The following is a 16,581-nucleotide window of genomic DNA, read 5'->3' as shown; positions in this document are numbered from 1 at the left end:
TGAATAGTCATCAGTAAAGTTGATTTGCAGCTTTATACTGTACCTAACTAGCTTTAAAACTTCCCCCCATCCTAATACCTATGCTAACTAACCTAAAAAAAATGTATATACAGTAGCAGGATAACCATAAAATGGTGGTTTATGCAGAAATTGGTGGGATGCAAGCACACATGTTTCATGATCAAGAGGACTGAAAAGTTTACTGAGGTTCAAGAGACCCGTAAGAGGTACTTGGAGCAATAAAGCTGCCACAAGAAAGCCAGCAGGGTAAATGTTATGTTTTGCAGTGATGGTGAGAACCCTCTGCGTGGGAAGACATACCTGTGTAAAGTTTTGATGATTGTTTAAATAAAAGTGGGCAGGAAAGCCCTAAAAACTATGGGCCAGATTCAGATACATCGGCGTATCTTTAGTGCGGCGTAGCGCATCTGATATGCACTACGCCGACGTAACATAGAGAGGGAAGATCACTATTCACAAAGCACTCGCCGACAACGTTGCACCGGCGTAACGTAAATAGGCGGGCGTGAGCCTCCCTAATTCAAAGTAGGTGGAAGGTGGGCTTGATGTATTTAAATGAATCGTGACCCCATGTAAATGAAGCCTCGAACGAACGGCGCATGCGCGCGCATGCTCAGTATCACGTCGAATTTACTCCCTAACATACGCCTGCTCAATGCCTGTGACGTGAACGTAACCTACGCCCAGCCCCATTCACGTACGACTTACGTAAACAACGTAAAAATCGACGGCTGTTCCGACGTCCATACCTTAACATGACTTACCCCTGCTTTATGAGGGGTAAACTTACGCCGGACGTAAGCCTTACGTAAACGGCGTAGCTTAATACGACGGGCGCAGGTAAGTTTGTGATTCGACGTATCTAGGTCATTTGCATATTCAACGTGTAAATCAATGGAAGCGCCGTTTGCGGCCAGCGTAAATATGCACCTAAGATACGACGGCGTACTAAGACTTACGTCAGTCGGAAGAAGCCATATTTCAGGCGTATCTAGTATTGTGAATAAGGCGCATAGATACGGCGGCGCATCTCTACACTTTTGCTGCGTATCTGTAGATACGCCAGCGTAAGTGTTTTCTGAATCTGGCCCTATATCTGGTGTGACGTAAACTCACTGTTTTGGCACTACCATTGAGCAAACCTCAACGTGTCGCAATAATTACCTTTTTTCAGGCTGCTCCGGTTCAGTCATGTGATCTGGCTCTCCTGTGTCAGCCAGTGCCACTGCAAGGGAGAGGAGGGCGAACTTACAAAGTATGGTCCATTGAAACCTATGGGTGACATCACCAGTGCAGGCTTTACGTTGGCTGGCACAGGGGATCATGTGACTGGATTGGTGCAGGCTGAAAATAGGTAAACGTGTACATCTTACACAGGCATATGTGTTGGAAAGGGTGGGGGACAATATTAAGGTTAGTTAGGTGTATAGCTGGAATTAAAATGTGTATTAATTGTAATAAGTACATTACAGTTTTGTACAGCAATCAATCAGATCTCAATTTACTGAAGACAGTTCAGTGAAAAATGATTTCTGTTGGAGCTTATCGCATTTTCTTATTGGTTTTGTCTAACTGAAAAGTTCAGACGCCTGCTTGTTACAGAACTTGGCATCTTGTTCACACCTGAATATGAATCTTTATATACAGAAAAAGATGTGAAGACCAGACGCAGAGTGGCTTTGATATCCCGTGAAGAACTGGAGGACAAGTTTCTACGGCTTCATGAAGAGAATCTGCTACTTAAAGAATATGCCAGGAAGCAGGAGGACAAAATGAAGAGGTATACAGTATATTCAATAAGAAAATGTCTTTCATATAGTATGACTTATGTACAGTAGTTACTGTCCATAGATGCCATCACTGTCAGAATGACCGTTACTTGGACCACTAACAATGCAGGGCCCTGACAACAGAACTGCTGCAACATGTGTGACAAAAGTTAAAATCTAGATTAAATTAATTTAATATGCTTTACTATGACTTTTTGACTATGTTCTTAAAGCGGAGGTTCACCCAATAAACAAGTTTCTAACATTACATTCAGTATACCTCAAACATGTACAGTATGCTGTTTTTTTCAATGTTTTCTTTTTTTTTAAGCACATGATTAGAGCCTGAGGCTCTAATTGGCTTTAAAAAAGGGTGGGCTCAGGGCGCAGAGCACTGCGCCCTGAGCCCACCCAGTTGTGTGACATTAGCGAATTAATATTCACTAATGTCTTCCTGCTTCTTCTCCTGGCCAATCAGGAAGCGGGTCCTGAGACCTGAATGGCCAGGGAGTCTTAGGACTCCCAGTCAATCGGGTCTCAGGACCCACTACCTGTTCAGCCAGAAGGAGAAGCAACACCTGTTTGGCCGGGAGCCTGGAGCGAGAAGCAGCCTCCTAGGGTAAGGTGCTGGCGGTTGTGCGTGATAGAGGGGGCAGGATTGTTTGATGCCCCCCACCTAAAATATTGAGCACCAGCCTCCACTGGTCCCCAGAGGAATTATCTATATACAGTATGTACAAATGTAATACATTCACTGAAGTATGGAAAAGTGAACCCATAAAAATGTTAAAACAGTTACAAATAAAATTATACATCACAAATAAAATAGCTAGTTACCTGTCTGTCTTACCACTGGTGACACTGTGACACTGGTTTGGATACTTTGTGTCACTGACTTGGAAGTAGTAGGTCAGGATATCTGACTCCACTCTAATAACAAGGATGTTACTCTGAGTTAGTGGCTTGAAATGGATTTAAGTCCAAGACAAGTTAACAATGGAATTCTACTTATTTGCTTAAAGCGGGAGTTTACCCGAAAAACTATTTTTAACATTAGATTGATGCTCGTTTTGTGAAGGGGAATCGGGTGGTTTTTTTTTTAAATCGAAGCAGTACTTACCGTTTTAGAGATAGATCTTCTCCGCCGCTTCCGGGTATGGGCTGCGGGACTGGGCGTTCCTATTTGATTGACAGGCTTCCGACAGGCTTCCGACGGTCGCATACAGCGCATCACGAGTAGCCGAAAGAAGCCGAACGTCGGTGCGGCTCTATACGGCGCCTGCGCACCGACGTTTGGCTACTTTCGGAAAATCGTGACGAGCTGTATGCGACCGTCGGAAGCCTGTCAGAAGCCTGTCAATCAAATAGGAACGCCCAGTCCCGCAGCCCATACCCGGAAGCGGCGGAGAAGATCTATCTCTAAAACGGTAAGTACTGCTTCGATTTAAAAAAAACACCCGATTCTGCTTCCCAAAATGAGCCTCAATCTAATGTTAAAAATTTCGTTTTTGGGTGAACTCCCGCTTTAAGACAGGTTTCCTTTAATCATGAAAGCAGGAATAGGCTCTATATTTTATTTGATAATAACTGAAAAATAAATTCACAGTGTTAACAAGATATGTGCATATAATACTGTATACAAATAGCAAGGATAGTAAAGCCAACAAATGCAGGTTATTTTAAGGAAGGTAAAATTACCATTTTCCTTTACAGAATGGCAACTAAACTGCTCCGTCTAACATCGGATCATGGGCAGCATGAAGTAAAGAAAGCCAGAAAAGATGGCCGAGATTTGGAGGCTGAGGACACTATGGAGAACTTACAAGATCGCGTGAGAGACCTGGAACGCAGAAATGAAGCCTTAAGGCAAAGACTGACTACATATAAGCAGCGCCTTCAGCTGCAGGATGGTTGCAGACATTGTCCCTATGGCGCAATATCAGCACGCATAAATTCCGGTATTAGAAAAAACACAACATTGCCAGAAAAATATAAGAAGGGTAGGTGAAAGACACTAAAGAGAATGTTAGTGCATTCAGCAATTCAGCAGCAAAGTGTGTGAAAATATGAATTATCCCAGTCTTCATTCATTCTTTCATTCATTCTAAATCCACAAATACACGATTATGTGCTAGTGCTGGCTACAAACAGTACTCATTAGCTTTTGTTTATGATTCTAGGTTTACGTCTGCAAGGTCTAGACACGGGTCCGCCACGAGTAGCTGCTGATTGTGGGGAAACTCTCAGTGATGAAGCCAGAGCTGAAATTGATAGACTGTAAGTATCATTTAAAAATGTTAAATGACACTCTTACTGAGCTTTTGGAGACCTGAGTGCACCCCAGACCAGGACCTGGCCTATATCCTGGCCTAGAAGCATCCATTCAGAACTTTTGTTTTAGATAGAGAAATACATTTTAAAAACTGATGTCAAGTTTTTTTTCTTCTTTGCTTTATGTCCGGCTGGGGAGATTTCTCTTCACCTGCTATCCTACACATGCAAAAGAAAATTAGAGGAAATCTCCCCAAAGTGAACATATGTCCCTTTAACCACTTAAGCCCCGGACCAATATGCTGCTAAATGCCCAAAGGCATTTTTACAATTCGGGACTGCGTCGCTTTAACAGACAATTGCGCGGTCGTGCGACGTGGCTCCCAAACAAAATTGGCGTCCTTTTTTCCCCACAAATAGAGCTTTCTTTTGGTGGTATTTGATCACCTCTGCGGTTTTTATTTTTTGCGCTATAAACAAAAATAGAGCGACAATTTGGAAAAAAATTCTATATTTTTTACTTTTTGCTATAATAAATATCCCCCAAAAACATATATAAAAACATTTTTTCCTCAGTTTAGGCCGATACGTATTCTTCTACCTATTTTTGGTAAAAAAAATCGCAATAAGTGTTTATCGATTGGTTTGCGCAAAATGTATAGCGTTTACAAAATAGGGGATAGTTTTTTTGCATTTTTATAAAAAAAAATTTTTTTACTACTATTGGCGGCGATCAGCGATTTTTCGTGACTGCGACATTATGGCGGACACTTCGGACAATTTTGACACATTTTTGGGACCATTGTCATTTTCACAGCAAAAAATGCATTTAAATTGCATTGTTTATCGTGAAAATGACAGTTGCAGTTTGGGAGTTAACCACAGGGGGCGCTGTAGGAGTTAGGGTTCACCTAGTGTGTGTTTACAACTGTAGGGGGTGTGGCTGTAGGTCTGACGTCATCGATCGAGTCTCCCTATAAAAGGAATCACTCGATCGATACGCCGCCACAGTGTAGCACGGGGAAGCCGTGTATACACATGGCTCTCCCCGTTCTTCAGCTCCGGGGAGCGATCGCGACGGGGCGGCTATAAATGAATAGCCACGCCGTCATCCCGGATCGCTCCCCGCGGGAATCCGCCCGCCGCACGCAGCAGGGGGGGTCCCGATCGGACCCCCCACCCGCCAGAAGGCAAGGACGTATATATACACGCCCTTCTGCCTGTCCGTGCCATTTTGCGGACGTAAATAGTCGTGCGGCGGGCGTTTAGGGGTTAAAGATTTCCCCTCACCTCTTGCTGATAACTTAAAGCCTTCCATACTTCGTCCAAAACTAAAAAAAATTTGGCCTTTACATACACTTTAAGCAGACGTTACTACCAAAACTTCTTTACAAAACATCCCATTACGACCACATTCGCTAATTTACCTTCTTAATTTCCAATATTTAATTATTATTATTTTTTATACATTATGTTAATGACCAATACAGATGATATATACAGTATCTTACAGAAGTGAGTACACCCCCTCGCATTTTTGTGAATATTTTATTATATCTTTTCATGTGACAACACTGAAGAAATGACACTTTGCTACAGTGTAAAGTAGTGAGTGTACAGCTTGTATAACAGTGTAAATTTACTGTTCCCTCAAAATAACTCATCACACAGCCATTAATGTCTAAACTGCTGGCAACAAAAGTGAGTACACGCCTAAGTGAAAATGTCCAAATTGGGCACAATTAGCCATTTTTCCTCCCCGGTTTCATGTGACTCCTTAGTGTTACAAAGTCTCAGGTGTGAATGGGGAGCAGGTGTGTTAAAGTGGATGTAAACCCACTCTCATCCTTTCTAAACTACTGCCATAGTGCTGATCTACAGTATAAGGATATAGATGCCTCCTGCATGTATCCTTACCTGTCAAATGTTTCCCCTCTGTCTGTTATAAGAACTAAAAAAACTGCAGATTCTGTGGGTGGATCTGTTGTCTGGAGCTCTGTGGGTGGAGTCGTGATGTCAGTAGACTTCCCACCCTCCTCTACACTCCCCTTACACTAAATTCTGCTAATCTCTAACATTCAGTCAAAATATAGAAAAGTAACCACATGACTTCAGAAAAGGGGAGGGGTGGGAATTAAAAAATAATGCCTGTCTCCAGGCTAGTATATGAGATATGTAAATAACCTGTCATTCACAGCAAGGGGGCGGAACGGACAAAGGTTTTTCTCCGTAAGTCTGTTTTATTTCACTGAATAATAAAAGAGGATTTCTCAGAGTTGGATTAACTCTGTGTGGCAAGACTGGGCACAGATAATAGGAAATCGTATACTCTACATTGTGACATAAAAAAAAATAATTCTAATTTTCGTGTTTACATCCACATTAAATTTGGTGTTATAGCTCTCACTCTCTCATACTGGTCACTGAAAGTTCAACATGGCACTTCATGGCAAAGAGCTCTCTGAGGATCTGAAAAAAAGAATTGTTGCTCTACATAAAGATGGCATAGAGGCTATAAGAAGATTGCCAAGACCCTGAAACTGAGCTGCAGCATGGTGGCCAAGACCATACAGCGATTTAACAGGACAGGTTCCCCTCAGAACAGGCCTCGTCATGGTCCACCAAAGAAGTTAAGTGCACGTGCTCAGCGTCATATCCAGAGGTTGTCTTTGGTAAATAGACACATGAGTGCTGCCAGCATTGCTGCAGAGGTTGAAGTGGTGGGGAGTCAGCCTGTCATTGTAGCAGTGTTATTTCTTCAGTGTTGTCACATGAAAAGATATAATAAAATATTTACAAACATGTGAGGTGTACTCACTTTTGTGAGATATTGTATGTTACAGTACAGTGTTTTTATTGTTATTTTCTTACATCATATTAATATCTTAAATTACATAAAATTAACATTTTACCTTCCAGATTTCAAATTATCAACAGGCAAAACTGCAATATGGATGAGAAAGCTGCAGTTATATTGAAGCACATGGCTGCTGCCAAGCCTAAGGATCTGGAGACTGAAATGCTGCTTTCTCTGCAGCATGTGCAGCAGGCTGAGGACCAGCGGTAAGTATGGACTGGATTTCAACTGACCGGCTGTCATAAAATCTGAAATAGATTGCTAGAGGTTTCTGTCTCTATTGGGTTTCTTGTGTATTCTAAGCATAGATTAGTAGTGTTCAACCTAGCTAATGTGTCTAGTCAGATATTAGCATCGTGTTTCCCATAGAAATACAAGTAAACAATTAAAACAAATTGAAATAATAAAAAAATTGTTGTGTAGTGTTAGATAGTTGTATGGACAGTTATGAGCCTGGAAAGTATTGCAATCTCTAAAACATGCTATAAGAATGACTTAAAGTACAACAAAAGGCTCCTGTATGACAGTCTAAGCAACTACCAAATTCGACTTACAATGTACTGTAGTCGTCTTGTGGGACAGAAGTCTTAAACCACTTTATCAGTTCATCAAAAAAAACACTTCAATTTAGTAATAAAGAGATATTTATTTTCAGATGGAGCCAATAACTCCCTTTCTCAATGAGAAGTGCTCCGAGTCCTTTCTTCTGGGACACCTTAACAGAAAAAGAAAGCGTCAAATGCACTTCTCATTGGTCAGTGTAAGGCCACTACACTGGCAGCAAGGGGCATCATGGCTGCAATGCACAGCCAGGTCCAAAGGGTTGGCCAAAATATTTAAAGTTAGTTCATCTTTTCATTTTTTTTTTCTTTTTTCTTTTTTTTTTGTGAAAAGGTGATCTTACCGTTTAAAAATTAAGATTTCTGCTCTTTTCATCTAATAGCAGAAGGTCTGATTTGAAGATCCACAGTTTAGGAAGAGAGGGAAACTTCTTTAATGCATGCTCTTTTTTTCAGAAAAATCATCCAAGAAAACGTCATGAATATTCGTCTTCAGAAGGAGCTCAGGGAGAAGAACACAAGTCTCTGTGCCCTCAGAGAGCAATTTCAACAGCTCAAAGAGGTGAAGTTGTTTTTACTTCCAGATCCCGTAAATATGAAAGTAAACACAACCTGCATAGCCAAAAATATGTGGACACACCTAGAAATGATTAAGTTTGGGTGTTTCCTGTGAAGGACAACATACACCAATCAGCCATAACTTTATGTCCATCCCTTTTGCCACCAAAACAGCCCTGTTCCATTGAGATATGGATGCCACTAGATCACTGAAAGTATGCTGTGGTATCTGTGTCACCAGATACCAGATTCTGTCTATTCTGTCTAATTTATTTTCGTTGATTCGAAATTCGTAATTTTGTTAGATAATAATTTTCGTTTAATGGATTCGTAATTTTGGACTTTCGTAAATACATTGCGGCGCAGTGATTCGCAATCTCGTATTTTATTTTTATTTTCAACACGTGGCTAATCCATATTAAGATAGACTTTCTCTTAAGCCCCGTACACACAGTTGGACTTTTTGCCAACAAACTTCAAAATGAGCACGTTTTCCAAAAAATCCGACCGTGTGTATGCTCCATCGGACAAACTTTTCCATTTTTTCATCGGACAAAAGTTCTCTCTGCAAACGGACAAACTTTTCGGCAACAAAAGTCCGGTCAACTCCCTTCGGTCAAAAATCCACGGGAAAGTTTGTTTGAAGTCTGATCGTGTGTACGAGGCTTTACACTGTCCAATGTGACTCAGCACAAAAGAGATAAGCTGATTGGCTAAGATAATAAGTAAGATACATCACTCACTAACTACACTGCCCAGTGCCCATTCGAAAGAACGATTCGAGTACACAAATGTACGAACAGACAAAGAAACGGATTTACAAAACACACAAAGGAAAATACGAACATACGAATGAAAATACGAATATACGAAATTACGAACAGACAAGGGATTTAAAATACGGAATGCAAATCGTTCGTTATAGATGTCATTTTCGTTCTTTTGCTGTTTCCGTGTTTCATATTTTAATAAGTTTGTCCAATCGTACGTTCGTATTTTCGCTTGTTCGTTATTTTGCTTATTCTTAATTCTGTAATTTTCGTATTTTAGTACTCTCAGCTATTCGGATGTTCGAATTGATCCGAATGTACGAATACTAACAAATTCGTACAAAAATCCATTCATTACGAACCGAATCGCACATGTCTATTACTAAACACCTTTGGGATAACATGGAATGGCAGTTGAGAGCCAGGTCTTTTTGTCCAACATCAGTACCAGACCTCACAAAAACACACATCAAAATATTGTAAAAAAAATACATAGGCCCAGATTCACAAAGCACTTACGCCGACGTATATCAAGTTACGCCGACGTAAGTGCAAATGTGCGCCGTCGTATCTGTGTGGGCAAGACCCACAAACATAGATGCGCCTAAAAATAGGCTTCACCCTGCCGACGTAACTTGCTTACGCCGGCGTAGATAGGGCGCACATTTAGGCTGGGCGCATAGTGCCGCTCCCATTGATTAGCTATTCAAACATGCAAATTAGGGAAATACGGCGATTCACGAACCTGCGTGCGCCCGACACAGGCTACGAGAGGTGCGCATAAGTTGTACGTCCGGTGTAAAGTTATGCCACATAAAGGAGGTGCAACCCAGCAGCAGACATGCAAAGGTCTGCACCAAGGAACACAAGCCGGCGCATTTTACGTTGAACGTGTGTCTGGCTGGGCGTAGGTTACGTTCACGGCGTACGCAGTGATCCGGCGTATCTTAGGCAGTTGTTCCGACATGGTTGTGAGCAGGCGCATGGGGATGCGTCCACGTTACGGCGCATGCGCAGTTTGTTATAAGTACTTGTCTGGCGCTCGGCCCATCATTTGCATGGGGTCACGCCTCATTTGCATGGGTCACGCCCACTTCCACCTACGCCGGCCTGCGCCTTTGATACCCACGCCACGCTGGCGCAGCGTTGGGAGCACTGGCTTTCTGAATTCCATGCTTGCCTCTCTGCGCTGCCTCGGCGTAGCGTACATGGGTTACTCTACGGCGGCGTAATGTGCGCCGTGCTCTCTGTGAATCTGGGCCATAATTTTGAAAACGTAATGCCCTTAGTTCGGGAATGCCCAACACGCTCACATAGGTGTGATGGTTAGGTGTACACAAACCCTTGGCCATACAATGTATATACTAAATTTAAGATGGCTGAGCTGTATTTCTTCTGATGGGGAAAAAGCTTCCTTTTTGCCTCTGCTGTCTATAGGCAGAGGCCCTTTGTATCTAACTGTAAATCTTGCCTTGTGTGTAGTGGTTATTTGTTGTCTCTTCTCACACCATTCTTCATTTTATTTCCAGTCTTATGAGACAGAAATACAAGAGGTATGTTACATATCAAATTTCCTTAACAACTGCTATGATGAACATCGAAAAATGTACCTAATGTAACTAGTAACTAGTGCTGTTTTTCACTTTTTCACTGTGATAGAAACAGAAATCACTGACAATAAGTCATAAGGCTGTGTTGATGCAGTTGGAGGAGCTCAGCACACAGCTGAAAGAAGAGAGGAGTAAAGTTGTGGCACTGGAGGTGGATCAGCTAAAAATGGCTAATCTTCAGAGATCACTGGTTGAGGTAATCAATCGGTACACTTTGCCAGGTTTGGTAATGCAAGGTCAACTAAAATCTTAAAAGCAGATTGTATAGAAAACACAATGGACAAATATTGAGAATATTCTAAACCAATTTTCATCCACATATGAAAAAATCTTAAAATGATTCTGATTTAAACAAAATAATTCAAGGATGTACTCTTAATTTAAAAAAGTACCTTCTACTGCTTCCTGCCTCCTTCAAATCTTCAATTTTTGTTTTTTGATTTTTTTCTGCTGTGATCTGATTTTCTGTTATAGGGTGGCTACGTTCTTCCTCATGGTCCCATTGTATGTAAAAGTGTAGTCACCCTCTCTTGCTCGCTTATAGCACGGATTATGGACTATGTAATTTGTAGTGTCCATATTTTTTTTGAAGGATAGACAATCGGACTGTATGCTATATTAGAACCCCAGACACTGTGTGCTAGTTATAAAGATTTACCCAAAATACAGCACATTGAAATTTTAACACAAAAAAGCACATTCTTTGTATAAAGATGTGAAACCCTGCCATATTTGAGTGTTAATGCTATATTGACTCTCTTTCAGTATGAAGAAAGGGCAATTGAACTGGAAAGAGAGAAAGACCTTCTTAAGGAACACTATGGAAACCTTCTAAAAGGGTGAGAAGAGAAATCCTTGTAAGCCGAGGTTCACACTGACAGCGAGAATGAAATTGTGCGAGTTCAGCTGAACTTCGAGGGAGTATTCGGGGGGGGTTTAGTCCCTACTTGGGGGGGGCGATTTCAGAGACATCAGTGCGGGTTTCTGCACAGATGTCCAAAGAAATTGCACCCCAAAGTTGCCAAAAGTAGTACAGAAACGACTTTGGGAATCGGTACAATATACCGATTTGGACGGTGATATTGCCAGCAATAACTGCCGATTTGGCATGCGATTTGACATGCCAAATCGCTGCAATGTGAACCAGGGCTAAGCGGAATGAGGAAACTTGAGAAGAAATAAAAATCAGTAACCAGCTGCTTTCATTTATTCACAGTTCTTTGGACCTAGAGCGGAGTAACTCCTCGAAAGTGGCAGAAGAAGAGTTAAAAGGACTTCTTACAAAACTGGAGGCACAAATTAAATGCTATGAATCTGACCTGACAATCAGCAAGGAACAATTACAGCATGCAAGAGGCAAGTTTTATTAAAGTGACACAAAAAAAATAATCTATTCAAGTATGTATTTTTACATCAAAATAGTACCTTCTATTCAGGCCCGGACTGGGACAAAAAATAGGCCCGGGCATTTTAGACTGAGCCGGCATGGGCGGGGGGGGTTTGGGGGGTTGGGGCGCCGTGGCGGCACTTCGCGGTAGGGGTTAATGTTGGGATGTGGGGTTCCAGCACCTTGTACCTCTGGACCCCTTTACATTACACAGCACCCTGCACCTCTGGGCCCCTTTACATTACACAGCACCCTGCACCTCTGGGCCCCTTTACATTACACAGCACTCTGCACCTCTGGGCCCCTTTACATTACACAGCACCCTGCACCTCTGGGCCCCTTTACATTACTTAGCACCCTGCACCTCTGGACCCCTTTACATTACACAGCACCCTGCACCTCTGGGCCCCTTTACATTACTTAGCACCCTGCACCTCTGGGCCACTTTACATTACACAGCACCCTGCACCTCTGGGCCCCTTTTACATTACACAGCACCCTGCACCTCTGGGCCCCTTTTACATTACACAGCACACTGCATCCCTTTACATTACACAGACACCCCCTAACAGTTCTGGACCCCCTGCATGTTACACTGGGGGGAGAAATTGCGGCCAGCGGGCCGCCGCAGGCAGTTGCGGGCCGCCGGCAGCCCACCGGGCATTTCCCCGGTATGCCCTATGGCCAGTCCGGGCCTGCTTCTATTGCTCTCAGCCTCCTTTAAATCTCTTAAATTCCTTTTTGTGATCCAACTTTCTGTTCAAGGGTGGCTAAAAAAATACAAACTTTTTTTATAATATACGTGTGATTATTAAAATGTTTCTTTTCATTTGTCAGAGCAAAGTGAGCACCCACTGTATGTAGGAACCTTCTCTTGCTCACTTCCAAGATGGACTATAGGATGTATAGTGTGCATAGAGCAGTGCATATTACTGCAAGTAACGTACACTGCTTGTTCCAAACAAATGTAAGTGGGGGAGAGAAGGAGAAGTTTGTGAGCTCATGCAGAATGTTACAAGAAGGTAGAAAACAGAGTAGAAAAGAATTTCATGAAAAATTGATTACAGGGCCATTAAAGTGGTATTAAAGGTTCGGCTTTAAAAAAAACAAAAAAAAAAAAAACGAACAGACATGTTATAATTAACTGCTCGAAGCAAAGGTTTTGCATAGAGCAGCCCCGATCCTCTTCTTCTTGGGTCCCCCACTGGCACTCCTGACTCCCCCCCTTGACCAGTACCCCAATAGCAAGCCACTTGCTATGAGGCCAATGATGTGTGATCGCTCCCAAGCACTGTTCTATGCATCCATAAGACATGTGCCCCGCACCCTGCTTTCTCCTCACTGGCTTACTGGCTGTGATTGACAGCAGTGGAAGCCAATGGGACAGCCAAGGCTCTCGTGAACATCGCTGGATCAAGAGGGGGCTCAGGTGAGTATTGGGGGGGGGGGGGCTATGGAGGGAACAGCACACAGGAGTTTTTTTTACCTTCATGCATAGAACGCATGAAGGTAGAAAACCTTCAGCCTTTACAACCACATTAAGTAGTAGATGATTTTTGGAGAATAAGGATGTTGTTTGGTGTCACTTTAAGTCATTAATGCTGCCACCATTGGGCTAAGGCATGTCAGCATCTTTTGTATGCTGCTGAGTGACAAAAAAGTGAATGGATAAGGATTGACCTTAAAATTGCCATGTGAATTAACATACATTAATAGACAAAAAAGTAACAGTTAATACAAACTTTTTTTTATAATATATGTGTGATTATTAAAATGTTTCTTGTCATTTGTCAGAGCAAAGTGAGCAGTTTAAACAAGACATTTCCAGGCTACAGTGCCAGCTGTTAGAAAAAAGGCAAGAAATCAACGATCTTCAGGATAAAATATCAGCCCTTTCATCTTCCTGTTCTGCCAGAGAAGTATCTCGTGAGCAGGATATGACACTGCAGAAACCACAGGTAAAAATGAATGAAGAGCATAGATTAGGTTCTGCATCAGAGTGGGCCGACTTAGTGAGATAAGCAAATAGTGCTTATTGGACCAGCAAACCCACTGGATGGATCTAACCATTTTGAAAAAGTATTCTTTTTAGCCTTCAAGTGGATGTAAACCCTCCATACACCCAGTGAAGTGAACAGCCTCAGATGATACACAGATAGGAACCAAATCTCCCTACATAGGTTTTACATGTATGTCTGCTGTCTTCACATTTATATACTGTTTAGAAAGTTCAGATCCTGTTAGGAATTTTTCTCTTCCTGATTAACACAGAGTGTGATGTCTGGGCATACAGCCAAGATAGACTACATTGCTGATTGGAGGAAAGACCCCCCCCCCTCTCATCATAGGCAGAGACTCTCAGAGGTGTTTTGTAACAGGGCCAGCTCCCTGCTAATCTATGTTAGCAGCCTCCCCTGACAGAAATTTCAAGCTGCATTTATCTGATGTGTCAGAGAATTTGTCAGGAGTTATCAGGCTGATAACAGAGGAATGGGTCAGCAGAGAGCTATGGGACTTAGATCTTTGATGAGAGATAACAAAGTACTTCAGCTATATGTACCCAGCTCAAATTTCATGAATTGGTTTTACATCCACTTTAATGAAAAAGTGCTACTGACTAGTCAGCTGAAGCCACTGATTATTCTGACACCAATGGGTGCTGCTGTCAGAATACAATTTCCTGGCCTAAAACAAACCCTGTGTTCCTAAACATCCTGCTATAGGTCCTCTTCTAGTCTAGGAATATCTGCAGCCTGTAACTTGCAGATGCAAAATGAGTAAATACTTTTGAGATTCCTTCTTGGGATAGAAGATCTTGGGTTTTAATGTTTACTAACAGGCCAATTTTTTAATTTCTTGAATATTTCAAAGATAGAATTAGCAAATAAACCCTCTTCTACTTTCTTATATCTCCTTCTTTGAGGCACAAAGGTGAATTGTTGCACAAAGTTTGTGTCTTTCAGGGCAAAGAGTGGTAAATGCCTTTTCAAAGCCTTTCCCACACACGAAAAAAAAACTGATTCAAATGAAAAAAAAAAATGTTTAGCTAATCTGAACCCAGCAAGCAGAGGCTTGGAAGTGGATTATGCAACCTCTTAAGAAAGCATATTAGGAGGTTTTACTTATTTGATCACCCCTTGTGAAACTTCACTGTGATGTGACCTATGTTGTATGATCATTACATATTCTTGAAGTACAGTGGAACCTTGGTTTACGAGTAACGTGGTTAACGAGCGTTTTAAATAACAAGCAACTTTTTTAAACTCTGACTCGGTTTGCAAGGGTTGTCTCACAAAACGAGCAGAATTCAAGCTAATGGGGTGTGCAGTACTTCACTAGGCCAGAGGTGCGGGACGCCGGTGACACTCGGAATGGTTCAGAGCCGTTCGAAAATACTCAGAATCAGTTGGAATCGCTCGGAAATACTCAGTTCCCGAGTGTTTCCGAACCTTTCCGAGATCAGCCGTCCCCGAGTATTTCCGAGGCTCTCCGGTGCCCCCCACCTCTGGCCACATGCGGTATTGCATGCCAAAGGAGTCAATGCAAAACGAATTATCTTTGCTTCCATTGACTTCTATGGGGAAACCCGCTTTGATATGCAAGTGCTTTGGATTACAAGCATTCTCCTGTAACGGATTATGCTCGTAATCCAAGGTTCCACTGTAATAGTGAAATCCTGACTGCGTATTTACCTGATCTAGAGTCACATACCAGAAGACTATTGGATATTAAAGAAAATGTTCAGTGAAAAAGAGGATTTGTGGAATACATACAGAGAAGGAAAGAGACAAGCAGAAGAAGAGGATAGGAGCCAAATCCAAGCTGAGATGGAGGAAAGCAGAAGATGCAGAGATCTCAGAATGGAGGTGCAGGAAGAGGAGAGAAGAAAGCCAGAACAGGAGACACAGAGGAAACTGCTAGAGATGGATGCTGCTCATGCTGAGACTATTTTAGAACTTGAGAAAACTCGGGAAATGCTTATTTTGCAGCATCGGATTAATGAAGATTATCAGGTAAGTGGAAAATCTGAGACATATTATAATAAAAACAAAATACTTACACTATAACATTGCCTCTAATTAAGCACTGGTTGGCAAAATGCTACATTTCTATGACTTTAAATAAACGTTAAAAGTCCTGTTGAGGAGATTCCATTCACTTCTGCAGCGGATTGCTTTTTACAAAGAAGTACAGATGCGGCTGATAGGCACTCAGGAGGTGATATCGTAGCCTCCTGGATGCCTGTTTTTTTAAGCCATTAGGGGATCCACAGGTAGCATTGTACAGTGGAACCTTGGTTTACGAGTAACGTGGTTAATAAAAGAAGAGCAACTTTGAAAACAAAAATCCTGACTCAGTTTGCGAGTGTTGTCTCACAACACAAGCAAAATTCAATCTAATGGGGTGTACAATACCGCATTTGGCCAGAGGTGTTGGGGCGCTGGTGACATTTGGAACGGTTTGGAAATACTCGAAATGACTCGGAAATACTCAGTTCACGGGTGTTTCCGAGCCTTTCTGGGGGCTTCAGAGATCAGCCGAGCTGTCTCCGAGTATTATCGAGGCTCTCCGGTGCCCCTCACCTCTGGCCACATGCGTATTGCATGCCATAGAAGTCAATGCGGAACTAATTATCTTTTTTTCCATTGACTTCTATGGGAAAACTCGCTTTGATGTGAAAGTGCTTTGGATTACAAGCATTCTCCTGGAACGGATTATGCTCGTAATCCAAGGTTCCACTGTATATCTCTGTATGGCTGCTTTTGCAGCTTGGGGGG

The 16,581-nt window shown here is 42.2% G+C and overlaps 1 protein-coding gene across 1 annotated transcript in view; it reads left to right on the top strand.

Annotated features, from left to right (window-relative positions):
• The window catches only part of RPGRIP1 (RPGR interacting protein 1), a 63,146-nt gene that overhangs the window by 3,847 nt on the left and 42,718 nt on the right, over positions 1-16,581 (top strand). Inside the window, exons 3-13 of the mRNA XM_040352976.1 lie at positions 1,669-1,801; positions 3,504-3,790; positions 3,971-4,067; positions 6,981-7,124; positions 7,935-8,040; positions 10,336-10,359; positions 10,466-10,612; positions 11,182-11,255; positions 11,633-11,772; positions 13,598-13,761; positions 15,505-15,816. Of these exons, the coding sequence (XP_040208910.1) occupies positions 1,669-1,801; positions 3,504-3,790; positions 3,971-4,067; positions 6,981-7,124; positions 7,935-8,040; positions 10,336-10,359; positions 10,466-10,612; positions 11,182-11,255; positions 11,633-11,772; positions 13,598-13,761; positions 15,505-15,816 (1,628 nt within the window). The remainder of the gene's footprint in view (positions 1-1,668; positions 1,802-3,503; positions 3,791-3,970; positions 4,068-6,980; positions 7,125-7,934; positions 8,041-10,335; positions 10,360-10,465; positions 10,613-11,181; positions 11,256-11,632; positions 11,773-13,597; positions 13,762-15,504; positions 15,817-16,581) is intronic.

This window comes from Rana temporaria, chromosome 1 (genome assembly GCF_905171775.1).
Source record: "Rana temporaria chromosome 1, aRanTem1.1, whole genome shotgun sequence".
Classification (NCBI taxonomy): Eukaryota; Metazoa; Chordata; class Amphibia; order Anura; family Ranidae; genus Rana; species Rana temporaria.
The sequence above is the reverse complement of the archived record's forward strand: the minus strand, read 5'-3'. Positions and strand labels throughout refer to the sequence as shown.